Source organism: Phaseolus vulgaris, chromosome 1 (genome assembly GCF_000499845.2).
Source record: "Phaseolus vulgaris cultivar G19833 chromosome 1, P. vulgaris v2.0, whole genome shotgun sequence".
NCBI lineage: Eukaryota > Viridiplantae > Streptophyta > Magnoliopsida > Fabales > Fabaceae > Phaseolus > Phaseolus vulgaris.
Genome location: NC_023759.2, coordinates 22,640,374 through 22,667,929, shown reverse-complemented (window position 1 = coordinate 22,667,929; position 27,556 = coordinate 22,640,374). Strand labels below are relative to the sequence as shown.

General features: G+C 45.2%; 3 protein-coding genes across 4 annotated transcripts; 1 reads left to right on the top strand and 2 right to left on the bottom strand.

Annotated features, from left to right (window-relative positions):
- Positions 1-65: 65 nt before the first annotated feature.
- LOC137815694 (uncharacterized) lies at positions 66-4,296 on the top strand. Its single transcript, XM_068618807.1, has 5 exons — positions 66-1,166; positions 1,269-1,402; positions 1,447-2,243; positions 2,477-2,729; positions 3,165-4,296. Exons 1-5 carry the CDS (start codon positions 66-68, stop codon positions 4,294-4,296), a joined length of 3,417 nt encoding a protein of 1,138 aa, XP_068474908.1.
- LOC137813795 (uncharacterized) lies at positions 2,465-18,341 on the bottom strand. The gene is made up of 2 exons (XM_068616227.1): positions 17,577-18,341; positions 2,465-11,273 (listed from the first exon to the last, which is right to left on the bottom strand). The coding sequence occupies exon 2, from the start codon at positions 8,785-8,787 to the stop codon at positions 7,831-7,833; it is 957 nt and encodes a 318-aa protein (XP_068472328.1). The 5' UTR covers positions 8,788-11,273; positions 17,577-18,341; the 3' UTR covers positions 2,465-7,830.
- Positions 18,342-18,487: 146 nt separating this feature from the next.
- Positions 18,488-23,165, bottom strand: LOC137813794 (uncharacterized). Of its 2 annotated transcripts, XM_068616226.1 has the most exons (4): positions 22,728-23,116; positions 19,868-20,386; positions 19,336-19,475; positions 18,488-19,037 (listed from the first exon to the last, which is right to left on the bottom strand). In XM_068616226.1, the coding sequence occupies exons 1-3, from the start codon at positions 22,968-22,970 to the stop codon at positions 19,371-19,373; spliced, it is 867 nt and encodes a 288-aa protein (XP_068472327.1). In that variant the 5' UTR covers positions 22,971-23,116; the 3' UTR covers positions 18,488-19,037; positions 19,336-19,370. The 2 variants fall into 2 exon arrangements, with proteins under 2 accessions (XP_068472327.1, XP_068472325.1); XM_068616224.1 differs by lacking the exon at positions 19,336-19,475 and having other exon boundaries at positions 22,728-23,165.
- Between the last annotated feature and the right edge of the window lie 4,391 nt (positions 23,166-27,556).

Below are 27,556 nucleotides of genomic sequence, written 5' to 3'. Positions count from 1 at the left end.
CACAGGCGATCTTAGAGACAGCAATCCCCAACACGTTCACAGGGCCCTAGGTAACCTTCACAGGGATGGAGGATCCCGAGGCACACCTCACAGCGTTCCACACACAAATGATGTTGGTTGGCGGCTCTGATGCTGTGAAATGCAAGCTCTTTATGAGCACTTTGACTGGGATGGCCCTGGATTGGTTCATCTGCCTCCTAGAGGGTCACATCACGTCCTTCGCACAGCTCTCACGACTATTTAGAGAGCAGTATCTAGCCAACAGAGCCTCAGCCCCAGTCTCGTACGACCTTTTCGACGTGAAACAATTCCAAGGGGAGACCCTGAAGGAATACATAAGTCGCTTCGGAGCGCAGGTAGTAAAGGTAGGTACCACAGAAGAGCCCATGATCGTGTACGCATTTAGGAAGGGGATGTGTCCTGGATCTTTTAGCAAATCACTCAACCGCAGCCGCCCCAAAACTTTTGCTGAAGTAAGGCGTCAAGCGGTAGAGCACATTGCCTCGGAGGGCGAGGCATACGAGAAGTGCACGATTGCTGCACCCGCGCGACCAAAGGCGCAGATACGCACACAACCTGCTAGGGTCCACGAAGCTGCCACAGAGAAAAGGAACTCAGACAGAAAGCGCACTTATGAGACAAGGAGGGCCCCGCCAAGGGGTCGAGCCGAAGGAAGGAGAGAAGGAAGTAGACCACTAAGGCACAACTTTAGGGTGGAACTCAAAGACCTCATCGTTGTGCCCAACATAGCTGACAGGTTGAGGCCACCAGTAAAGTCTGACAAAATTCTGGGGCCTCACAAGGAATCATGGTGCGAATTCCACGAGGCGTTTGGGCACCATATTAACAACTGCTTGGCGATGGGCTATCAGTTGGACGAGCTTGTGAAGAATGGTTTCTTGAAAGATTATCTCGCTGGGTCCACCACGACCACAGTCCCGGCGACGCCAGAGGAAGGTCAAGCGCATGAAGTCCCAACTCACGGAGAAGTACACACCATCTCTGGAGGCTTTTCTGGAGGAGGGCCCACCGCCTCTCAATGGAAGAAATATGTAAGGTCAGTGAGTACGGTTGCAGAGGAATTTCCAGACGACCCATGGGAGTCAGACCTCGTTTTCACAAGGGCTGACCTGCGGGATGTGGTCCCACACGACAATGACCCAGTGGTCATTTCAGTAGTCACGGCAGGAAGGAAGGTGCATAGGGTTCTCGTCGACCAGGGCAGTTCCGCAGATGTCATGTTCTGGTCAACTTTCAACAAACTACAGTTGTCCCCTGATCTTTTGAGACCCTATACTGGATGCTTGTACGGATTTGCAGATAATCCAGTCGAGGTACGAGGTTACTTGGAGCTGAGGACAACGTTCACTGATGGAACAGCATCACGCACCGAGAACATCCGGTACCTAGTGGTCAACGCCAACTCAGCCTACAACATTTTGTTAGGAAGACCTGCTTTGAACAGATTGAGGGCAGTGTCCTCCACGCGCCACATGAAGATGAAGTTGCAGATCTTAGCGGTAAGGTAATTGTGATCAAGTCAGATCAAGAAGAAGCCCGTAAATGCTATGAAAATAGCCTAAAGACAAAGAGGGGTGTGGTCATGGTGATTGAGCGACCATTCATTTCAAATTCGCAATTGGAGTTAGGACCGTTAGAAGAGGCGATGCCCGATGCATTCGCAGGACCGACGCCTATGGAAGAGGCATATACGGAAGGGAGTGACGGCGATGCCTCGCCGGTAGAAGGAGTACACGGAGAGGCCTCGCCCACAGAAGGAGGACCAGAGGAGGCGATGACCGATGCATCCGCAGGGCCGACGCCTATGGGAGAAGACCCCACGAACGGGTCTCTTGCAAAGAATGTACAGAACGAGCGACCCCGACCAGAGGATAACATAGTAGAAAGACAAATAGGGGGTAAGGTGTTCAAATTAGGACGTTTGCTGAGCCAAGCAGAACAAGAAGAGGTAGCTGCAGTAATCTCACGTCACCTAGACGCTTTCGCGTGGACTGCGGCGAATATTCCAGGTATTGACCCAGATTTCTTGTGCCACCATCTCACCATGGACGCAAAGGTACGTCCTGTGAGACAAAGAAGGAGGAAGTTCAACGAAGAGCGATGCCTCATTGTAAAGGAGGAAACACGGAAGCTGCTCAGCGCCGGACACATCAGGGAGATACAATACCCTGAGTGGCTAGCCAACGTAGTCCTAGTGAAGAAGGCGATGGGAAGTGGAGGATGTGCGTTGACTTCACAGATCTGAACAAAGCATGCCCCAAGGACTCGTACCCATTACCCAACATCGACGCATTAGTGGACAGCGCCTCGGGCTGCAAGATGTTGAGTTTCTTGGATGCGTTCTCAGGCTACAATCAGATCAAGATGCATCCCAGGGATGAGAGCAAAACGGCGTTCATGACGGAGACATGCAGCTACTGTTATAAGGTAATGTCGTTTGGTTTGAAAAATGCAGGCACCACCTACCAGAGACTGATGGACAAGGTCCTTGCACCTATGCTGGGAAGGAACGTGCAGGCCTACGTAGATGACATGGTGGTAACTTCCCACGAGAGAGGGCAGCATGCAGCTGATCTGGAAGAGTTGTTTGCTACCATATCGAAGTATCACTTCAAGTTAAACCCAGAGAAGTGTGCCTTTGGCGTAGAGGCAGGAAAGTTCTTAGGGTTCATGCTCACAGAGAGGGGGATTGAGGCGAACCCTGACAAGTGTGCAGCCATCATCGCCATGAGGAGCCCAACCTCAGTGAAAGAAGTTCAACAACTGACAGGGCGAATGGCAGCATTATCGAGATTCGTATCAGCTGGAGGAGAGAAGGGCCACCCTTACTTCCAATGCCTCAAGAGGAATAGTTGTTTTGCGTGGACAGACGAGTGTGAAACAGCGTTTCTCAAGTTGAAGGAGTACTTGGCGACGCCACCTGTGCTTTGCAAGCCACAAGTGGGCGTCCCCCTCCGCTTGTACTTTGCGGTGACTGAGTGGGCCATTAGCTCTGTTCTGGTCCAAGAACAAAACCAGGTGCAAAAGCCCATTTACTTCATAAGCAAGGCCTTGCAAGGCCCATAATTGAGATACTAGTCACTAGAGAAGGCAGCGCTAGCAGTGGTATTCTCAGCACGAAGGTTCTGCCACTATTTCCACAGCTTCACAGTGGTGGTAATGACGAATCTCCCCATCCAGAAGGTGCTTCAGAAGCCAGATGTAGCGGGGAGAATGGTTCGCTGGGCGGTCGAGTTGTTAGAGTTCGATATCCAATACGAGCCCAGGGGGTCCATCAAAGGGCAAGTCTATGCCGACTTCGTGGCAGAACTTTCACCAGGAGGAGACCCTGAAGGGGTGGAGTTAGGAGCACAGTGGATGCTCTCGGTAGATGGGTCTTCCAACCAGCAAGGGAGCGGTGCTGGAATTATCTTGGAAGGGCCTAATGGAGTGTTGATCGAGCAGGCTCTACGCTTCGCCTTCAAAGCAAGCAACAACCAGGCGAAGTACGAAGCGTTGATTGCTGGAATGCTCTTGGCTAAAGAAATGGGTGCTCAGAACCTCTTGGCAAAGAGTGACTCACAGCTGGTCACAGGTCAAGTAACGGGAGAATATCAAGCGAAGGATCCACAAATGGTCGCGTACTTGAGGTACGTCGAGATGTTGAAGAGAGCCTTCGCTGCGTTTGAGCTAGTCCACGTCCCCAGGGAGCAAAATGCCAGAGCTGACCTGCTCGCCAGGCTGGCCAACTCAGGCAAAGGGGGAAGGCAGAGGACTGTAATTCAAGAGACCCTCAAAACGCCGCGAAAGTTTGTTACAGACAACAGGGTAGATGTCATCCACGTTAGCACAGCAAGGGGAATTCCACGTAACCATCGCTCTCTGAGTCAAGACACGGCGAGGGCACCCTGCATTAGTACTTATGCAGCCTCGCCAAATGAGGAAAGGGGTGTACAAGTATGCACTTTGGAGGAAGGCGACACTTGGATGACCCCTTACAGGCGATACATGGCGGACGGAATTCTCCCAGCAGAGTCGGAGGAGGGCAAGAGGGTCAAGAGGAACGCCGCCAGGTACACCTTGGTGGATGGGATATTGTTCAGGCATGGGTTTACGCACCCTATCTTGACATGTGTAAGCGGTGACGAGTGCACCAGGAAAATGGTTGAACTTCACGAAGGCATTTGTGGGAGCCACGTGGGAGGAAGATCCTTAGCATCCAAGGTGATACGTGCGGGTTTCTTCTGGCCAACAGTAAGAGAGGATTGCGTGCGATATGCCCTGCATTGCAAGTAGTGTCAGATGCACGCTGATTGGCACAAGGCGCCGCCAGAAGAACTGAGATCCATACACAGCCCATGGCCTTTCCATACTTGGGGGATTGACATCCTAGGTCCATTCCCATTGGCGATAAGACAGATGAAGTACTTGATCGTTGCCATCGAATACTTCACCAAGTGGATAGAGGCCGAACCAGTAGCACAGATCACCGCGCACAAGGTACAACACTTTGTTTGGAAGAACATCGTGTGTCGTTTTGGGGTGCCAAGGCGTCTTATTTCAGACAATGGTTCCCAGTTCGCAAGCCAACAATTGGGGAAGCTATGCACGAAAGTCGGAATCAAGTAGGTGTTTGCGTCAGTCGAACACCCCCAGACGAATGGGTAGGTCGAGTCGGCAAACAGAGTTTTGTTGAGAGGTTTGAAGCGCAAATTAGAGAAGGCTAAAGAGGCGTGGGCTGAAGAGGTGTCAAGGATCGTACGGGCTTACCACACCACGCCTCAGTCCTCCATCATGGAGACACCTTTCAGCTTAGTATATGGATCGGACGCCATGATCCCGGTGGAAATCCACGAAAGCTCACCCCGCTTCCTAGGCTTCGTAGCAGAGGAATCCAACGAGGAAAAGAGGGTGAACCTGGACCTGATAGACGAAGCCAGGGAAGAAGCGAAGATCAAAGCAGAGGCTGTGAAGAGAAGAGCGGAGCGGCAGTATAGCTCCAAAGTGAAGCTACGACATTTCCATGTTGGCGATTTGGTCATGAGGAAAGCTCATCCTTACGAGCTAGAAAATAAATTATCTCCCAAGTGGACCGGACCGTTTAGAATAACCAAAACCAAAGGGAATGGTTCGTATATGATCCTGCCGACAACTCGAACGTGGAGGAATCGCTTTGTAGCACTCTCTGTCCCGTCTACACGACTGTGTTCTCTGCAAAATCACCTTCAGAACCTTCTCTTGGATCTCCAAACGTGACCTGCAAAACACACAGACGGCGCCTCTAGCGGTCGTTTGCACTCCGACGATCAAGTTAGACCACAGAACCACCAAATGAGAAAAACTAGTAGTGTGTGTGAAAAACTCTTGCTCTCTTTTTTCTCGTATCCCCGACTCTCACCCTGATTCTCTCTTTTATGTCTCTGCCTGCATCTGGGCCTAACAGAATTCTGTTATGCCTCTCTAACATGTGCTAGAACCCTGTTACGCTTTTCTGCGACAACGTACCTCTAGAATCAGTAGAGTGAGAGCGTGAGAGTCTGTGCATGTCTGCGCGTCTCTACGCTTGGCTGCGCCTGTCTGTACCCTTAGTGGTACGGAGTGCACCTTTATCTGGACCGCACCCCTCTCAGATGATGACACGTGGAGGCATGCAACTCACATCTAACCACACACGTGTCACTTACTGGAAGGGCTCTAGCGCTTCTCTTGTGTGCCTAAGTTACGCCCTTGCGGAGTAACTTAGGATATTTCTTCCATCTGGGTAAATCGCATACTCTTAGGAGAACGCCAGGTGTGGCTGGTCTAGGCACACTCACCAAACGTTGCTCTCTGCGTAAACGGCTTACCCTTCACGGTGTCACGCACGTAATGGGTTGAGGAAGTCACCAATCACTGACTGGTTTACTAGCTCCCTCAGGCCACTCTCGTGCATGATTCCCTGAGATGTGCTCATGCGAGGTCCATGCGTAACGCTCACGCTGGGAACCTCAGTCCCAGTTTAACTGCGTGTAACACGAGACCCCGATGACCATGCACCCGATGACTGATCGGTGCTCTATTGCTTCCCGCGTTCATCTGGGAACTGGTCTGTTGGTGGCCACTTGGTTACTGACCACCGATCACCGTTCTGGGTGATCTGTCCCCTGACTTCTCTGCCGCCTGATCTGTCGGTGGTCATTTGGTTAGTGACAACCGATCTACCTATCACCTGATTCGCGTGTCACCTCGCGAGTGGTCCATGTGGTTCTCTGCTGCTGACGTCATCGACTACCGATGACCGATCGGATCAGTATAAACTAGAAACTCTAGAAGGGAGCCCCATCCCACGTAGTTGGAATGCAGCAAATTTAAAGTTTTATTTCAGTTGATGTTCTTTCCAGTCGAAGTTTATAAAGGGGACACTCTTTTTCCCCCCGGGGGTTTTTTAACGAGGTCACCCAAATAAAGAAAAGAAAAGTTTAAGATATTCATACCTTAGTTTTCCCTTTCATGTAAAGATCAAAAATTAAAAACAAAGACGAAGATAAGGCGTCGCCAAGGTAAGGTGTCGCCAAGATGAGGCGTCGCCAAGGTAAGGTGTCACCAAGATGGGGCGTCGCCAAGATAAGGCGTCGCCAAAGTAAGGCGTCGCAAAGATAAGGCGTCGCCCGGATAAGGCGTCGCCAAGATAAGGCGTCGCCAAGAGGAGGCATCATCAAAGATAAAGCGCCACCGAGACGAGGCGTCGCCACCAAACAATCAAACGAAAATCAAAGATACCAGGTACGTCAGTGCGAGTTAAAATCCGGGCATTTAGTCCTTGATCAGGGGTTAAGGGATTCCTTCGGGACGCCCCCTCCTCAAATATGAACAGCTAGCCCCGGTATTAGATATCAATGCGAGTTAAAATCCGGGCGTTTAGTCCTTGATCAGGGGTTAAGGGATTCCTTCGGGACGCCCCCTCCTCAAGTATGAACAGCTAGCCCCGGTATTAGATATCAATGCGAGTTAAAATCCGGGCGTTTAGTCCTTGATCAGGGGTTAAGGGATTCCTTCGGGACGCCCCCTCCTCAAGTATGAACAGCTAGCCCCGGTATTAGATATCAGTGCGAGTTAAAATCCGGGCGTTTAGTCCTTGATCAGGGGTTAAGGGATTCCTTCGGGACGCCCCCTCCTCAAGTATGAACAGCTAACCCCGGTGTCAGGTATCAGTACGAGTTCAAGTCCGGCCGCTTAGTCCTTGAGCAGGGGTTAAGGGATTCCTTCGGGACGCCCCCTCCTCAAGAGTGAACAGCTAGCCCCAGCGTCCGATGTTCGGGACGTTACACCGTGGTGTTTTAGACATCCCATGGACGACACGCTGAGGACACCCAGAGCAGGTCTCTCCCAAGCGTAGATGCCCAGTACAAGTAAGATAAAACCTCCACGCCCGTGAGCGATGTCGAGGCCAAACAAGAAGAGACCCCCTTTTTCATCCTAAATCAATGAGAAGGTCAGTACTGCCTTCGGCTAGGAGCACCCTGGGCTCAAGAAAGGTAAGTAGGAAGCAGGTTGGAGATTTCACAAGTTCAGAAAGAAAAAGAAGATCAAGAGGAAGAAGCGTAGAAGCGTGAGTCATTAAAGGGTGTGCCTCCTGCCTTAAGAAGAAAGAATAAGAGGGAGAGGCACGCGCTACCTAAAGAATAAAGGCGAAGCCAACAAAAAATGCGTTCAAGGCAAGTACCAGTTGGGCCTTTGATATAGAAAAGAAAGCAGAAACGGATAAAAGTGCGAAAGAAGTTAGGAGCGGACATGAATATGAAAATAAAGTTTAAGGAAGCAGTGAAATAAATCGAAGGTTGCAATTACAAGTCAAGGTTCGTAACGATTACAAATTAAGCGAAAGGAGAAGGTTATTTGCTGAAACAAGCTTGCCATCAACCACTTCATTAAAGGGACTGCACCCAAAGACATCGATGCCGAGGTTTGCACAGGCAACTTGAACCCGTCGGCGAAACCGGTCGCAGCCTCCCCTATCAGCTTCTCCTCCGCGACTTTGAAGGTGGCAGCTTGAGCGGTCATCTCTTTGTCCTTGGAGGCCAGGGCAGAAGTCAACTCTTGGACTTTGGTTTGGAGGGAAGCATTCTCAGTGGTTAATCGGGAACACTCATTAGTTTTGTTCGCGAGAGCAACCTCCGTCTTCTCCAGCTTCTGCTCCCGGTCCACACACTGGTCCTCGAGTTTCTTCTGATATGCCCTAGCAGTTTCTGCAGCCACCTCAAGATCAGCGATCTTTGAGCGGAGGGGGACCACTTCATTGAGAAGCCCTGTATGGGCTTGAGCCGCCTCGTGCAGCCGTTTGTTGGCCTCCTCCCTTGCTTTCTGCGCCACCCCCAGTGACTCCTTATATGCACCCTCTTGACGCCCCCAATGGGCCGCCAGCCTTTCATTCTCCTCTTTTAGTTTCTCCTTATCCTCTTTTAAGGAAGCAACTTCCTTCTTCAGTGCTTGAAAGGCAGAATTCTGAGCGGTTTTAGCCCTAGATTGTTTGTGCCAGGTGTAGGCGCAGGACATGAAGAGGCCCATGTAATAATACATGCTCTCCCTCTGGGGCTCTTCAGTTTGACTACCAGAAGATCCCAGGCTCAGAAATCCCCTTAATGACTCTTGCATGGGGAGAGGAAGGTCTGGGGCTGGTGGAAGAACGCCTACGGGTTCAGCTTCAAACCCTCCCTCTTGATGCACTGATTGAGGAGGGGAAGTGGCGCTCGGCGGATCCTCCCTTAAAGATTCGGCCCCATGAGAGGAGGAAGCAGCGGAGGTAACCATCTGAGGGGCATGCTAGGTTCTCCATCGCTTGAAGACTTGCCCCTCAGCAGAGTCCTCATCATCAGAAACGATCTCCACCACTTTCTTACCCTTGTCAAGGGGGGTTGAGGAAGCACCCGCCTCGACCAGAGCGAGAGGCACGGCTGCGATAGGAGGTGGTGAACTCGGAAGTGGAGAAGCTGGGTTTGTTGGAGTTGTTGGTGTTGTAGAAGGTTGAGGTTGGGGGTTAGGAGAAGATGGAGGTGCGGAAGAAGTTGAGGGTGGAGACGCCAAAGTCTCTTCCTTGGACTTCAGCACCTGGGCCAGTCGCAGCCGTCGCTGCCTATCCATCTTAGAATCTACACCGGGAAGACAAATATAGCAGAGGTTAGGCACAGGCTAAAGTTAAAATGCAAAAGAGCAGACCAGTTATGCATCAAGCGAGAATCCAACAAAAACAAAGGCCAGAAAGTTATAAGAAGGGACATTCATACTTATATATTTTGCTAGAGCATCGGCATTGAACTCTAGATTTATCAGAGTGGCGATTTCGAAGCCCCCCACGCTGGTCAAGATCTGACAAGCCTCTCGATCGTTCGAGTGTAATTCGTCCAGTGATTTAGGCTTCACGGTCTTAACCTCTTTTACCCAGTATAGGGGAAAGCCATCGAGAGCAGAGGGGTCGTAGTCAGAGCAGCAAACCTTAAAGAATCTGCCCTTCCACCCCTTGAAAGATTGTTGGAAGAGAGATAGGAGGACCCTTCCAGGGATGTTGCTGAGGCTCACCCAGAGGCTCTTCCCCTGCTTCTTCACTTCAAAAAAGTGCAGGAAAATATCAACAGAGGGCGTGCATCCAAAGAACCCGCACAAGACACCGAAGGCCTTGACGAAAGCCCAGTCGTTGGGGTGCAATTGGGCCGGGGCAATGTTAATCTCCGTCAACAACTCCCTCTCAAATTGGGAGAATGGCAGGCGCGTCCCAATACGCTTGAAGACGACTTGGTAAAAATAGAAGAAAGGGACCCCGTTATTAGCCCTCTCGTCTCCACATACGAGCTCCCCTAGAGTGCAGGGGAGCACTGTGATATCGTCATCGTGCCTTTTCCCGAAGGCACGATGGTCGTAAGTACATGGCTCCCCTATGTGGTCCCTCCAAGCTTTGGTGGACACCAGGCTCGAACATTCGTCGAGCAGTTCGACCGGAGCCCATGAGTACAGGTCTCTATAGTTAACATTGAGGGGAGGGGGGTTGGCCGTCATTTTTGTACGTGCCATTGGCGAAGCTGAAGAATGAAGAAGAGAAAAGGATTCAGCAAGCAAGGTAAAGAAGAAAAAGGAGAAAAACCCTACGAAAATCCCTACCCACTCGAGAAGTTCAAAAGGGGGGAGACGGGGAAATGAGAAAGGGAATACCAGAAATACATCGAAAGTAAATAGTCCCAGGCAGTTGCAGCAATACAAAAGTTTAAAGAGGGAGCCAGTGAAGGAGAAAAGGTCATACCTTTTTTACTATCGGAGATTTGGAGACCGAAAATGCGAAGAGAGAAAGCGAGGGTTGCAGAGAGAGCTTGAGAAGATGAACAGTGGAGAGAATGCGAAGAGTGAATGAAACAGTGGTTTGGAGCGCGCGTTTTTGAAAGATGCAACGTTAACTTGAGAAGCGCGAGAAGCGCTAAGTAATAGCCGTGCGATCAAGCCACGTGTCAAGAGATTAAAGCATAACTTAAAACGTCAAGCACAGAGAACGTCGCGTCAAATGTTCAGAGAGTGTCAAGTCAAACTGAACAAAGGAATGTCACGTCAGCAAGAAATGCCACGTGGATAATGGGGCGAGCCATTAGTCTTTTCGCTGACCAAAGGTCAGAGGCAATAGGTTGACCGCTCAAGTCATCACCCCGCTGAGGCGTCGCCCAAGAGACAGCTCGAGTCATCGCCTCGCAGAGGCGTCTCCCAAGAAAGACATCGCCCAAAAAAGCGCATCGCCTATTTTTCTAGTAAACCCAGATTGAAGTCGTTGAAGGTTCAGGCGAGAAAGCTCAAATGTATAAACATCCCTCACAGGTACAAAGAGCAAGCGAGACTATGAGTAAAAGGATCGGGAGAAGAATATGCATCACGACTCGAAGGGGAAAAATGGAGAATAGAAGAGAAGAGCACGCCCTACTTAAAGGGTTAAGATCAAACACGATGGAGGCGAGTGTTGAATGCGACGCACGAAGCATAACAAAAAAAAAGCAAAAGCAGACGCAAGCATGCAAAAAATGAAGCGGGTAGCGTTTAACATAAAACAAAGCGTAAATCCAGAGTTATGGTTACAAGTAAAGTTCATGATAGTTGCGAACTAAACAAAAAGACAATCCTGTACATGTCCAAATGTTCATACGAAAAGCAAAAACAGGCCACTCTTTAGTGGCCCCCGGAGTTTGAGCAAGGTGATGAAGAAGCCCCATCCTCGAGCCTCAACGCCAGGGTCAGCAACAACCTTTGTTGCTTGTTTATCTTCGAACCTGTGCAAAAAGGGGCAAGCATGGTAAAAGACGAGCACCAACTAAGGCATTTCAAAATAAAATCATGCAAAAACCTAGCCAAAGCAAGGAATAGGAAGGTCATAAGGGAAGTTTCTCGTACATATGTATTTTTCCAAGGCCTCAGCATTGTATTCCAGGCTTATCAAGGCAGCAGCGTCAAAGCCTCCAGCACCCGCCAAGATCCGGCAAGCCTCCTGATCCCTCGGAGGCAACTTCTTAAGAGGCTTGGACTTCAGGGCTCTGGCCTCCCCACCCAATACAGGGGAAAGTCGTCCAGAGCAGAGGGCACAAGGTCGGAACAGCAAACCTTGAAGAACTTGCCTTTCCACCCCGTGAAGGATTGCTAGAATGGGGTTAACAGGACCCTACCGGGAACATTGCTGAGTGTCACCCAGAGGTTATTTCTTTGCCTTTTCACTTCGAAGAAGTGAAGAAAGATGTCAACGGAGGGTGCACACCCAAGGAAACCGAACAGAATGTCGAAGGCTTTGACAAAGGCCCAGCTGTTGGGGTACAGTTGGGCTGGGGCAGCATTGATCTCCGTCAGCAGTTCTCTCTCGAACCTAGAGAAAGGCAGGCGCACACCGACGCACTTAAAGACCACCTGGTATAAGTAGAAAAAGGGAACTCCATTGTTGGCCCGCTCGTCCCCACACACAGACTCGCCTAGGGTACAAGGAAGCACGGCGATATCGTCATCGTGCCTCTTCGCGAAGGCACGGTGATCGTAAGTGCTCGGGTCCCCCACATGTTCCCTCCAGGCCCTGACGGAAAGTAAGCTCGAGCACTCGTCAAGAAGTTCGCGCGAAGCCCACGCGTAAAGATCCTTAGGGTTAACTCTCGGGGAAGAAGGGTTGGTAGACATGTTGGCACAAGCTGTCAATGAAGGAACTAAAAGATCAAAGAAGAAAGGTTTAGTAGTAGTGCAGAAGGAAAGAGTCAACAAGAAAAGAACGCAAGAAGAACTCTTTGGAAGGAAGATGAACGGTGCGAAGAAGATGCGAAAACGTAGAAACGATGAGTGCCAGTACGGGATTTCAAAGACCCAAATATTACAGTTGAGGCGCCAAAGGACACAAAAGGAGCACTGTGCGATTGGGCCACGTGTCACAAGATTAAGGCACGACCTGAAGAGTCACTTTTCTTGCTCAGAGAATATCACATCGTCAGAGTCCTCGAGGGTGCGTTGCGCCGGCGGTGCAGAAAATGTCACGTCAACCAGTCAGGGAGTGACGCGTCATCAAAGTATCGCAAGGACAGTGGGGGCAAGGCCTTAGCCTTAGTCTTTTCGCTGAAACTAGTTTCAGCTCAAGACTGGGGGGCTTGTGTACCGTCCCGTCAGGGACGTTGACCAAAGATTAGAGTCAACGCATGGTGGGGGCCCCTCGAGGGACCCAAGGAAGAGAAGTCAACAAGTTAACTACTCGAGTCAGTGCCTCGCAGGGGCGTCGCCCAAAAGAGGCATCGCCCAAGAGAGGCATCGCCGAGTAAAGACATCGCCCGAGAGGCTTCGAGTCTCGGCCATACAGAACAGAAGGAAGGTGAAGAGAAGTGTGGCTTCGAGGCCATAAGTCTAGCACCAGAAGGGGATATCCTGACTCGTGAAGTACCATTGCCACCGCTGGGAGACCCTGGAACAGATACGACCCATGAGAGGGCCATAACCAGGGGAGAACCACGTGCATGGTACGAGGGAAAGGTAGATCCACCCCCAGGGCAAGTAACTAGTGATTGGGACGCATGAGTTGGCACCCAGAAAATTAACCCACGAGCCAGAAGCACTTCGCAGGAAAGAGGGCTCACATGATGGAATAACCCTAAGTTGAGTTGCGGCGCTGTGGGGCCCTCTGCACAGAATAACGATCAAGTCAGAAGGGCACGTGGCAAGGCACACGTGCTCATTAAAGGTTTCAGTGAAAGATTGCCAAGGTACGCGTTCATTCAGTTAAGATTTGAATGTTCCAAGGAATGTTTTTATACGCTTTCAATGCGCTTTAACGCGCTTTAAAAGATGAGAGGTGTATAAAAAGGGACCTTGGGAGCATTTGAAGGGATCAGATTTTTACCCTAAGACACACAGATACACTGAGCAAACCCTAGTTGTCTTCGCGATGCACTCACAGTGAGCACAAGGCAATTAGGGCAACACAGTTTTAGTCACACAGTTTTTTCAGTCATTCAGTACAGTTTCCTCGACCACCTCTCAAGGGTGTCCCTTTTGATGTTTCTCGCTAGCTGACTTGATCGTCGGAGTGCAAACGGCCGCGAGGGCGCCCTTTGTCCACTTCTTTCAGGTACCCATAGACGGAGCAAGACGAAGGTGCCCTAGCTCGCAGGGACAAGCCACGCGCAAAGACGATCCCGGTCAACCGGCCGGAATAGATCAAATAATCCCAAAACCTGTTTCACAATCATTAAAATTTTATTAATACTCATTCATAACTAACTTTAAACTACCATCAAACCGGAACACGTAAGCAAGAAAAGTGATGAAGTAGCTCCTTTGAAATAAAGCATAAAAGGTAGAAGAGGCAATTTAAAAATTATGGAGGTGCGGACAGTAATTAGGGACTGTAAAAAGCAAAAGCCACTCTTTTGTTTTTCTCTGGATATTTACTTTGGGTTTGATGTAGGATGATTCTCCCTGCACCCAATTAAATTAGACTGACACCCAATTATGCATGCGAAAGTACTGAAATGCTCTTAATAAAAATGAAATTAGGTTAACTGAATTGTGTACCCAATCACACATCCAACAGCCTTCGTTCTCGCACCAATGCAGCAGCCGCCAACAGCCTTCATTCTCGCACCAACGCAGCAGCCTCCAACAACCTTCGTTCTCGTTGGCATTTCTCCTCTTAGGCAATGAAGGCTTGACCTGAAGGACCCCTTGAATGAAGACGAACCCAGGAGCGCGAAGGTCTTCCATTGTTGCGCAAGGCCAGTTTTAACATGCGTGTGCATTGCGGATATGCTTGTGCGGAAGTCATTTTTGATTTCCATATATGCTTGTGTGAAAGGTATTTATGTGCTGCGGATGGCTTCATCCAAAAGGGCTTGCTTATGAATGAGTTTCGGATATTAATATTCGTATTAACTGCGGATGAAGGGATCTGGAAGGGTTTTTTGCATTGATTTTTTATGATCATTGATGTTCCTACTATCTCTGCCCTTAAAATTTGTGTTATAAGATTAAGGCACTTAGCAATATGTTATTTTTTATTTATTCTTTTATACTATCTTTGTTCCATTTTAATTTTTTATTGGATGTTATTTTTATGAATAGTAAGATGGTGAGGACTAAAGGTGGAGGACTTTCTAATTCGGGCCGTGTGCGACCAATTGCATCGGTTAGAAGAAGACGAGGTGGTCCTAGTACTTCAGTTCTAAATAAGAAGAGACTCGCTTAGTTAATCTCATGAATTTGGTAGGACGAGCCATCTTTACAACACCTTTTATTTTGACCTTATCATGTGATGTGTAAATAGATGTCTTCTCTAGAAAGACAATCTCTTGCAATTTAGTTTTGATGTTAACCTTACTTGCAATGTCCAAGTCTTTCAACCGCTTTGCGATCACCTCAAACTCTTTGTCAATTGACAACTCATATGAACATTATTCAGTTGCAATATCTTCAAAGCTTAATCAAGTCCACATGACATGTACTGATTAAAGTGGTATGCTACCTACATCAAATGAAGCCATTTCACACGCACACGGAAGACCATGAGTACATGTAAGACTACATCCACACCTTTTTTTATCAAACCTCATTGATTTAACCCTATCAAGCTCTTCGACAATAAGGTTCAAAGCATATTTTGACACAAACCTAACAATTTTTTGTAAGCTGTAACCTTAAATCGATGTCCGACCACATGCAGACTCTTTTGGAATGAAGCTTTGATTGCATTATGTTGTAAAATAATCATCTTATTCATCGAATCTCAGCAAAAACATAAATCCCCCATGGAATTCTAAAGAATTCTCTTTAGGCTCCAGTGTGCCGCCTCAACCCTGTTACTTGTTGTGTTTCCTAAGTGCATGACCTTATCTGTCCATGCCTTCACAAATTTTTCTTTGTGGACGTAACCATGTAACCATCACATAATCAACAAGTATAGGTCATGGAGAACAGAGAACTTGAAAAACATTCACACGATCTACAAAGGCCTTAACAATATCACAATCCACAACAGATCCCCAAGCTTGCATTACTTGATCCCAAGCCTTTTTTGGATGAACCAACATTTTACATTTTGCTTTCACATTTTTATCGATGTGAAATCGACAAAGCAAATTATAAGCTTCAAGAAACACGATTCTAATTACATACCACCACCCTAGGGTATGAATCAATTCTCACAAACAACCCTTTAAGTCTGTCAAGGGCCCAGAAAAAATTATTTTCCTTTTCTGCTGCTAGTAAACAAAATGCAGCGGAAAAAGTCAAACCAGTTGATATAATCCCAACAACCTCAAGTAACAACATCCTATACTTGTTCGTTTTGTACGTATAACAATATTAAACGAGTTCACTAGCTTTACTGAATTTGGGTGTGTCCAAAATATATCTTGTACAACATTCGACACCTCTTCACACCTACACCATGCATGTACATGTTTCACTCCAGTAACAACATGAACTATTTCATTTCTGTTATGTGACCTCGTTATGATCTTCGGTGAACACTCATTGCGTTATAAACTTACTTTATCGTCGTCACATTCTTCTCATTTCTCACTTTCATGGTTAGTAAAATATTTCTTAGCTTCACTACTGAAGTTTTAGTCATATCCTCAACCATAACTTTTTCCTCTACACTTAACCTTCTAGCATACGGATGACCGACCATTGTCTCTGCCAAATCATAATTGTGAGAACCACAAATTAATTCAACCGTCCACCCTTGATCACATTTCACTGGTTTGCCTCTCAATCTGAAAGGACACTCACACTTCCTACTTCCCGTTCGACTGATATCTACATCTTTTTTATATCATTTGTATTTACCTCCTCTCTCACAACATAATAATATGTAGGTCATCCTTCCTCGTTGCCTCGTCCATATATCTGACCTCAATATAGCCAACACTTCTCGCCTACTCTAACAGCTCATCTCAATCACGAAATACCTACAACAACATATGCCAAATTTTAAAATCATTCATAAAAATAACATTCACAAGCCTAACATTTACCATGCCTCATTTGTAGTAAATGTCTCACTACACTCATGTGCCCTATGTTCATTGTCTAACGCGTTATAAGTTATTGATTGCTCCAGATCAACATCATCTAATCTATCCCACACATAGGGGTGGCAAAGTGGGGTGGGTCGTACGGGCCGGCCCGCGGCCCACGCTAAAAATCGCAAGGCGAACTGACATTTTCAACCTGCTGGCACGCGTGGGCCGCGGGTTTTGCGGGGCAGGCTAGCCCGCTAGCCCATAAAAAAATAAAAAAATAAAAAAAATTAATTAACTTCACAACAATGGTCCAGTGTAGGAGTGACAACTTTGAGTGAAAGAAAATTAGGTTTTCACTTGGTCCAGTGGAGGAGTGACAACTTTGAGTGAAAGAAAATTAGGTTTTCACTCAAAACACAACGCAATTACGTTGTTCCAAAAACGCACACAACACACGACACACTCTCCTTTGCAGCGTCGCTCGCTTCGCTTGCGACTGCGCGTGGCTTCGCCTGCAACTGTCGCTCCGCTGCTGCACACCGCTACTGCCTCCACTCCTCCTCTACGTTCCAAAAGAAAGAAAAAAAAAGCGGGCCAGCCCGCGAGCCAACCCGCATGCGGGACGGGTCATGAAAACCAACCCGCATTTTGTAAGCCTAAACGGGGCGGGGCGGCCCGCTTTGCCACCCCTAGCCACACATTAATCTCCCATGAATGAGTTTGTTGTATCCATTGACAATGCTAAAAAAACCATCACTTAGCTTTTCGATAAATGAATCCACAACGCAAAAAACATAATTCCGCATCCCTAAATCCAGAACACATACATCATCATTCCGGATATGTACATCCGAAATGTAGAACCTTATTTCAGATAATGATGTCCGTAAGTTAGTTTTACACTACAGACATAAACGTCCAAAAGCTTCAACTGCAAATGTTAAATACTTACGAAATTTTGCATCCGGAGTGACTAATAATGGCTTCCAGACACCAGTATCTGTAAGGTAATAACTAGGCTTCCAGATAACGATATCCAGAACAACCTCAGCTCGAACGAAATGCGAAAAATCAGTTTAAATGGATTCTTACCTCACAACAATGTCAACCGGACCTTAGCCTGAAAAGGTCCCTCCAAAACCTCCTCCTCTGCAGCTCAAACCATCACCAAAAACAAATCAAGCTTCTCTGCACCCCACCCTACACGCTTTTTCAAAATAAAAAAAGAAAAGGATACAATGAGATTTTAAAAAGTTCATCGGCTTTCAATCAAAATTGATTGGATGCAAGAAGGAAATCAAAATTGATTGGATGCAAGAAGGAAATCAAAATTGATTGGATGCAAGAAGCAATTGCTTTGATGTATTATATATAGAAACAAAAGGCAATTGCTTCTTACACCCAATGTTATTTTAGCTTCTTACACCCAATTCTTTTAGCCTGCACCCACTGTTTTTTAGCATGCACCCAATGTTATGTGAAATAACTAAAATGCTTTTAAATACATTTATAAATTTAGATGTTTTTTCAGATTTGAATTTTCATAATACATTTCCAGAATACATTTTCGAATTTTTATTTTTTAAAATATATTTTCAGATTTTGTTTATCAGAATTCTACTTTAATTTTTGGAACACAAAAAATCTATTCCAAATTTTCTTTTTCGTGTATTTTTCAATACCAGAATAAAGGACAATGTTGAAATTTCAGAAACTAATTGGGTGCAGATTCAAAAGCATCTGATAAAGAAAGCAATTGCCAAACGAAGACACCATTATCCAGTAAAAAGGTAGCATTTTCCTTACGGAAGCTCTATTCATATTCTCTAACACTTTCAAAGATTGGCACAATACGGATTCTGAATGGTGTAAGAACTAAGAATGATACTTGGATTTGTTCCCTTTATATCTAAAAAAAATCAGGTACATAAATATCTTCCCTTCAACACTTATTTTTTTAAGTTCATGCATTATCTAAGACTTTGTTTATTGAGGCTGTAAAAGAACCAAAATAATTGCTGCATTGCATTGCCAAACCAAAGAATTAATAATCTGATTCCTGCACTTCAACATTTGCAACTTAATTTTCCTTTCAGGAAAATGTTACTTCTGAAAATTTAGTCATCTCTACGAAAGACATGTAAAGACATAAAAATTCAAAATATAATTCAAAATCTCACAATACTAACTTTCTTTCAAGGGAAACTTGAGTGGAATACTTTCTGGGGCAACTCTTACAGCCAACATAATGTTCCTGGAGATTAAAATTGATCTACTATTTCAAAACTGAAATCAGGCAAAAGTTTTGACCTCTCAAGCAGAATCTGCTTCTGTCCCACCCTCGATCTCTTTACTGTCCTCCGAGATTTCAGTGTTAACTTTATCTTCTTGCGGTGCTTCTTGTTCAGGCTTTGCAGGTCCAGGACCAGCTGATACCTTCACCATTGATGGACGCAAGAGACGGTCACCAAGTTTAAAACCCTTTCTGAATTCTTGAATTATGATCCCATCCTCAAATTCAGCAGAATCCTCACGCATAATCGCTTCATGGAGCTTTTACAAGTAAAACGAAAATATAATTTATCAGAAAAACTTGTTCTTATGACCCGGAAGTCCAATACTTCAGAAACAACAAAATAAAATTTCTAGATAACAGAACCATGTGTCCTAGTGTTTTATTCAAGGCCGTAGCTGACGCAAAATGTTTGAATCAAAGTATCTTACAACCAACCAGCGGGAAGTAATTCTCTATTTACTAACATTATATCTTGAGTTTGAGATGAGATTCTCAACACATTTCGCTAAAACCTTCTTTCCCTTGATACTTTTTGTGATGCAGTTTTACACTCACCAAGTTGGCTCGAAACAATCAAGAATTGCTTTGGGTTAAAAGCGTGTCAAGGTCTTCAGGAAACCTGAACAAGCTTGATGAAGTGTTTGAAAAAGTTCATCAAGGACATGATTGAATTTCGAGCCAACAGGTTTGCGTGCCTGCATCAATCATAGATGACAGCATTATGCCATAAAAAATGTAATGGAAGACTGTAACCATACAAAACATATTTTCTTAAACAAAAATAAGATATTTTTCAGGGAAGAGACAAAAAATCTAAGATATATATGGTAATAATCCAAATACAATATACATTATATTACAGAAGTTGAACAAAAATTAAGGGCATAGTGCAACTAACAAAAATTGACAATTATAAAAGTTTGGTGCATTCTAGCCTTTATAATAGAAAATTTAAATTTATCAGTTTCATTTTTACATAAAACGTTATCCCCTCTATAATGATAAGATTATTTTTCTTGAAAATTAGATAAACTTGAATTTAACTACAAGTCTACACATTGAAATTGCTGAATGCAGATTAGCTTACCAATGGATCAAAGGGTGTTCCAATTGTCTCCACTGGTTCAACTCCAAGTGAAGTTAGAATTTCATTGAATTGCTTATATATGCTCTGATAGCTGTTGTTTACTTTCTCCTCTCCCTCTGTCTCCACCTTAATCTGGGTTTTTGCTCTCTCAAAATTATCCAATACAGGCAATAAACTTTCCACAACTTCACCCTGAGCATTTGTGACCAGTGAAAGGCGATCTCTCTCTGTCCTCTTCCGAAAATTGTCAAAGTCTGCACTAATCCTTAGAATCCGAACCTTTTCTATTGACAATTCTTCAGATAAAGCCGCTATTTTACCTTCAAGATCTTTTTGCTCGTCTTCAATGGATTTTAATGATGATTCTAGCTCAGTGATTTTGACTTCATCATTACTAGCCAATGCTTCTTTGTATGATTGAAGTAACAATACGAAAGGTGAAGCAGATGCTTCATCAGCATCGCTACCCTCATTGTCACTTGCATTGTCCTTTACGTCAACAGCACCATCTAAAGGATCCTGTTACATTAGTACATGAGATGAGAACCCCCACTATTTCCTTTATTAAGTTAGTCAAATTACAAAATGTCAAAATGACGTGTATTCCTAAAGCGTGAAATCATACTCAGAAAAGTCTAAAATTGCATGTGAGCCAAAAAGTGTGGAGCCAAAAATCTTGTAATGATAAATTCAGACTCCATAATGAAGAGTAATTCGTGTAGTGTAGTGATGGAAAATTGGATACATGCTAAATATCATAACACCTGCCTACAAGGTTGTCAAACTAGATAGTTCAATTAAACTCAAGGAGGAATCGTAAAATAGTTGACAAACAAGCAGTAGGAATCGTAAAATAGTTGACAAACAAGCAATAGAAACGAAAATGATTATAACGGAGTAATCTCTTTTATTTCAAGATATTTTATTTAATTTTTGTAGGTGATATATGTTGGTTCTATTTTGGGTTATATGGTGTTGATTACGTGTTCTACTGACTTACCTAATGTGCTTGAGGTAGCAAAAAAATCCAATATTACAGTAAGAGGGTTGTTTTCTTGTAAATTATGCCTGCCTAGGACACTGCAGTTTAATACAAGATGTTGTCAAACTAATGAGTTTACGTAAACTCATGGAGATTCCATATTATAACAAGGCTTTAATTACTGAGCTGATCCCTAACTACGAGTTGGTCAACTTGGTCCTTAATCATGTATTTTTTTTAATCAAGTCCCTAGGGTTAGTAATCCGTTTAACCATTATCTTCCACGGAATATTCCTTATTCCCTCCTTATTGGCAGGATGAAACCACCAAAAATGCCAATTTATGATTGTCAACTTTTGGCCTTCAAAAACTGCCATAGATTGTCACTTTCTACCCATTTCAAGCCACCAATAAAGAAGAAATCGTGGGGCAAAAGATAAACCAACCTTAAGGACTCAAAAAGATTTACATGATCAAGACCCAATTTGAAACTTCCTTAGTTAAAGGGACCTACTTGAAATTTTCAAAAGATTTGGGGACCAATAATTGAGCAATTAAACCTATAAAAATTATTAAAAACATATTACCTGCACTCTATAATAAAGTTTATTCATAAAAACACAAGTTCATAAAGTGAAAACATTTCGAAAGAGTTAATTTCTCCAAATCATTCAAACCCTAGTAAAACACTATTGCCAAAGCGTAAAAAGCAGGAGAAAAAACCCAATCATTCTAAGGTTTCTAATTAGAGTTTGTGCCAATTCACACAAGTTTAACGAGATTATCTAAGTTTGTCCAAAAAGGCGTTTGGTACCAAGTTAATCCATTGTCTCTATCTAGAATCGTAAACTCAAGAGTATAGAGTTAGACAACAAAGGTTTAATAATCATATTTTAGAATTTTCAAGTGATCAGGTAGGAATGTCACGAAGTCTGAAAAGTCCCCACCTTGAACTATAACTGCCAAACCTCACCCTTTGTATGCAAGATCCTTTTCCCTAAATACTAGATCAATATCATCAAGAGTCTTCTTCTTTCTTCGTCTACTGCACCAGAAGAACCAGCCACTGTCTGCACTTGATTTTTATTTTACTCAATCCTTCCATACTCCTTGGCAGACATAACCCACTAAACCCTATCTAGATTCCAGCTGTGCAGCATTGCTTACAGAAAAACTACATCATACCCTCAAACATTAATTAGCAGCATTAATACTTAACACCCTATATTCAATCTTTGGACAACCTCCCAAAGCATTATCGTAGGGGGGGACAAAAACAAACTTATAAACAGTTCCTTAGGTTTTATTTGTCCTCGTCCTCTAATTAGAATTGGAGTCTGACCTCCGTAATTTGCATAATTTTCGAATGCAAAGCTTAAATACGCAAATCTTCAAAGATAAAACACCAATTCTGATTAGGAAGTGACACAAAACGCATTACGGAATTTTATCTAAGTTAAATCCTTATCGCAAACCTCATGTGGACATACTTAAAAAGTTTGCCGCAAGACCATACTGAAATATACATTTGGGTGATTGATATTAGAATTGAAAACGAACTGGGTCTAACTCAACTCCAAAAGACATTTGAAGAGGGAATAATCGTACAACACAAGTCATTATAACGAGCGCATTGGCCATTGTGTCTAATTTACGTAGAATCTTAACACACCCCTCACACTCTCACATGTCACAGCTAATTGATTTTATAGCACAATATCTATAATCATTTCAACAAATTTCTTCTTGTACCGCACCAGAAAATGCTAAAATTCCAAACAAATATAAAACCCAGAATTCAAAATTGGTTCCAATTCCAAAGCTAATAAACAAAGAACAAAAGACAAAAGCGTTAGCGATAGAGAGGGAGAGCCTCACCAAAACCTGAACCTCCGGTTCCTGAACCTGTGGGGCCTCGGTGTCGCCGTCGAAAGCGAAGGGAACGAACCTGACGAACCGCAGAGAGGGAACAGTAGGGAACCGCAGGGAGTAGAGGAGCGAGGGTTTTCTCCAGCAGGTAGTGCTCAACGAGGCAACGGCGATGCGCGAGGGTTTCGGCGACTTGGCGGTGGGCGGCGGAGGCGTTGGCCGGAAAGTGGGGGTTCTGAAAACAGTGGCCATTACGAGAGGGAGAGAGAGAAACAGAGAGATAAGGAGCAAGTGAGTGGCGAATGCACGAACGCTTAAGAATTGAAAAATATGGTGGGAAGGAAACAACCGTTGGATTTGGTGGGGTGTGGCTTAATCAGACGGTGGTGGTTGAGTTGTGTTCATTTTGGAGAAAACACTTCAGATATCAAATCAAATATCTAGAACAATCTTCGGTTCCGACGTCCGTCCATTTTATTTTACTTTAATATTATTTTTTTACAGTTTGTATTCTAATTAAATATATTTGTTAATATTTATTGTTAGATGTGGACCGTTTTAATAGGAGAGTGGAGATATTGATATATTATTTTATTTTTTTAATTGATCTTTTTTTCTATTAAATAAAAAATTAAATATATTTGTTGTGTTCATTTGAAAAGAATGAGTCAAGTAAAACTTTGAATTGAAACGATGGTTAATGGACATTTACTTTAACTCCAAAAAATATATTTCATTGTTGATATCCTTACTCTTTTGTTTGAATTTTGAAAGAATTATTTTTTTTATTTCCTAATTACTCTCCACTATTGTAGTTGTACCGTCCCGTACCCGGGCGTTGACAAAGTCAAAGTCAAAGTCAACGTAAGGCGTCGCCCAAGTGGGGGTGACGTCAAGTGCAGGCATCGCCTAGAGGAAGCATCGCCTAGAGGAAGCGTCGCCCAGAGGGAGCGTCGCCAAGATAAGGCGTCACCAAGATAAGTCGTCGCCTAGAAGGCGTCGCCAAGGTGGAGCGTCGCCGAGGTAAAATGACACAAGAGCAAGGCAACCACAGCGTTGCTCCCCGATGCCCATGGGTAGGAAAGACCATGGAGGGGGTGACGCCGTGGGAAGGCCTCAAACCCTGATAACCAGGGGACAGTGTTAAAGAGAAGAGAAAGGTGGCTTCAAGGCCATAGAAATAGCGCCAGTATAGAGCAACCTGACTCGTGAAGTGCCCCTGCCGCCCAGAGACGCCCTTGGGATAGATACGACCCAGGAGAGGGGTCACGCCCGGGGGCAGCCAGGTACAGGGTACGAGGGGAAGGTAGATACGCTCTCACAGTGAGTGACTAGAGGCTTGGGGGCATGAGTTGGCACCCAAAAAGTCACCCCTTGCGCAGTTGCACTCCCAGGTAGGGGGACTCACACGAGGAAATACCCTCAGAAAGGGTGACGGTGCTGTGAGGCCCTCCACGTGTACAGCAGCCAAGTCAGAATAGAAACGTCATTTTGTCAGGTACAAGGTAATTAAGGTTATTTAAAACAGTTTCTGTTTCGAGCGTTTAAGGTACTATAAATGCTCCCAAGCGTTTCGAACGTCTTAAATGCGCTGAGCGTTTTATAATTAAATGCGCTTTAAGGCGCTTTAAATGCGGGAGTAGTTTAAATAGCGCCTCGAATGTTGGGAACGGGGTTCGAACTTTTGGCAAATTTTCCAGAAACTCTCTAGTTGCTTGCTCGAGCCTTGAGGTTACGCACAAGGGACTAGGGAAAGATCTTTGCCAGAACGAGAAAATATATACTGGACACAGTTCATTTAACCACCTTCAGAGTACCTTTCACGGTGCTCCGATACGGAGGTGCACAGCTGACTTGAGCGTCGGAGTGCAAACGGCCGCTAGGGCGCCCCTTTGTCCTCTTTTGCAGGACTCCACAGGTAACCAGTGGGAAGGAGTCTCTAGCTGACGGTTGAGGTTGCGCACGAAGACGTCCCAGGTCAACCGGACGGAACAGTAGCAATTTTAAAATTGATTCACGTACCTACTCCCTCTCCCCACATTCTTTTTTTACCCTACTTCCCACATCCTTTTTTTACCCTACTCTACTTCTTACATTCTTTTTTACCCTACTTCTCACTCTCTTTTATCTTTCCTTTCCTCCTTCATGTAAAATCATACTTTCATTCTCACATCTCATTCTATGTTTTGACCTTTGTGTTTATGAAATTGTAATTGAAGTTTGTGAGTAAAGGGAGGAAAAAGACTCAACAAAAGGAGTTGCGCGCACCATCACAATAATCAGTAATTCTCTTTATGTGCATTTCAATTTGTGAAACATGTACCGACCAGTACTCGAACATCGACGTTAGGAATCAACATTGGACATCGCCAACAGAGGGAGGGAGAGATCGGACATTGGTGGTCTGAGCAGTTATGATTGGCCACGTAAGGTGGGCCCCAGAATTATACTAGTTACCAGTTAAAACATCAGAGATGGGAAGAAGCCCTAAAACACGAGAGATCCATGCAGGTGGTGTGCATAACGCATTCAGGCGCGGCACGAGTGAATAGTCCTTGGAGGCGCTAAGGTTCGTTAGGGTTAGGGATTTCAAGGAAGTTGCATGCATGGCACGTGAACACTTAGGGCACCCATAAAACAAATGGCCTCGCAATGTTGGTGCATGAGTTGGTACCCTGACGACCATTTTGTTAGTTGTTGCACTCCAGTAAAAAGAAGTCCTATGTGCTAGATTACACTAAAATTGTGTGATAGCGGCGCAGGGACATTCTCCAAGGAACCCTAGATACGGGTAACAGAACCAGGGTAAACCCTAGTTTCAACCTATATAAAGGGCACTAAGGACCCTAGCAAGGTACACAGTTTCTAAGACTAAAACTACTTGATACACTTACTGTTTCTTTGCCTTAATACTGACTTGAGCATCGGAGTGCAAACGGCCATCAAGGCGCCCTTTGTCTTTGCAGGTGAGAGGTTTTTCAACTAAGGAGGTTTGATTCTCAGGCGGAGATAGGCAGGCCAGTGACTGTCGTTCAAGTCAACCGACAAGCAAGTCAACCGGCAAGAACAAAACACTAATTTGTCTTTTGAAATTATGATTAAAACATGTGACTAGAGGGATAAGAAGGACTCGACAAGAGGAGACATAGGGTAAATGATGAAAGTCCTCATAAGATGCTTTTCGGTAACAATTTTATGGATTTAAATAAAATCATACAAGCATTAACTAAACTATATTCTCATTTCCTCATATTTTACAAAAAAGTTACTTCCAATTTGATTTTTTGGTTTTCTGTCATCACCGTTTCTCTATCTTTTCTCTTCCTCGAATGGGGAAAGATCCATCTTAGAATGCACGCAGGCAACCTGAACCATGGCATCTTGAAACCCCGCGCCATAAGCGTCGGCGACGTCGTTGGTGAGCTCTTCTTCTGTTTGCTTGAAGAGTTCAATCTTCTAGCCAAGCTCCCCCTCCACCTGGTCCAGTTAGACCTCGCGCTGAGTGGCTCTCTCCTCCAGCTTGACCATCTTGGCCTGTGCCTCCTCGACCTTCTCCTTCAAGCCGACCACCTCGTTGCGGAGAGGTAAGATCTTCGCCTCAGATTGTAGGGCTTCCTTAGACTTCTCAAAAAGAAGCCTTTTGACCTCCTTCTCGGATTGACGAAGGCTCGCAAGTTCTTGATACATGGTCGTTTCGCGCTTGGAGAAGGTCTTGGCCTAGAGGGCTAGTTCTTCCCTCAGTTTCGCTGTCTCAGCCTGAGAGTCTCGTGCCTTACTCAGAGCGAGGTTGGACGCGATAAGGAACTCCCCGAAGCATTGAGCCACGCGGTCCTAGAGGAGGTCCTCACTCAGGCTATCCACCACCTCCTTATTATGGAAGCACCTAAGAGCTTGTTAGAGGATGACAGAAGATCGGCGACAACAGGAACTTAGCCACCTTCAGGAGCGTTCTCCCCCCATCTTCATGTATGATAAGGTCACGAGGAGAGGAGGCGTTGGGGGGTTGTCCCTAAAGGATGGAGCGTGGCCGTTAGAAGCAGAGTGTGAAGGCGCCACGACATCATCCACCCTTTGTCTATTGAAGACGAGGCCCACGCAGGTGTCTTCATCCTCTGAGCCAGTCTCCACTACCACCCCCTTCTGTTTATCAACGGGGGTTGGTTTAGATGAGTTGGGAGCAGAGGTAGCAGGGGGGAGGGTTTGCAGGGGTTAAATTACCCACGCCAGCAGCAGCCCTGCGCTTGGCAACCAAATCAGCCAATTTCTTCTTCTTTTCCTTGTTAAGAACCATCTCTACACAAGAGGCATATCATCAGTAAACACACAAGTAAAGATAAGTACACACATGATAAATGAAAGCAAGGAAAATAGGGGGTACCAATACGCTTTTTGAGGGACACGGGTTGGAACTCGAATTTGATTAGCTCAGCGGTGTCGAACACCGCCCCCAGCTTTGAAAAGAACTCGCAGGTCCCCCGAACTTGCAGAGTTAAGTCCTCCAGACTTGATGGAGATCAAGATCAAGACGAAATGGAAGCCAATAATCAAGGACAAGAAGAGGTAGAGGCTCAAGTGATAGACGCTCAAGGAGTCATTAGCCCACCTCATAGGCTTACAAGGAGCAAGTTCAAGGCTTTAGGAAATAGTGGAAGGTTGTTTTCTCTTTTTATAGTTTCTTGTGTAATAAAAGGTTCTTAGAGGGAAACATTAGACACCTCTTTTGTAAAAGCATCTCTAGGCTTTAGTTTAGGAAATTATAGAAGCTTGGGGGTGTGAGCTTAGTAGGGGGCGTGTTTGTAGGAGTAGTTTAGGTAGCTTCTAGAATAAGCTTTGTATAT

Coding starts and splice junctions, on each gene's coding strand:
- LOC137815694 (XM_068618807.1), top strand. CDS start 66: ATGGAGGATCCCGAGGCACACCTCACAGCGTTCCACACACAAATGATG. Junction 2,244..2,476: donor GGCGATGGGAAGTGGAGGAT/GTGCGTTGACTT, acceptor TGAAAAATGCAG/GCACCACCTACCAGAGACTG. Junction 2,730..3,164: donor ATTGAGGCGAACCCTGACAA/GTGTGCAGCCAT, acceptor CTATTTCCACAG/CTTCACAGTGGTGGTAATGA.
- LOC137813795 (XM_068616227.1), bottom strand. CDS start 8,787: ATGGTTACCTCCGCTGCTTCCTCCTCTCATGGGGCCGAATCTTTAAGG.
- LOC137813794 (XM_068616224.1), bottom strand. CDS start 22,970: ATGGCCACTGTTTTCAGAACCCCCACTTTCCGGCCAACGCCTCCGCCG. Junction 20,387..22,727: donor AACCGGAGGTTCAGGTTTTG/GTGAGGCTCTCC, acceptor CTAATGTAACAG/GATCCTTTAGATGGTGCTGT. Junction 19,038..19,867: donor GAACACCCTTTGATCCATTG/GTAAGCTAATCT, acceptor TACTTGTAAAAG/CTCCATGAAGCGATTATGCG.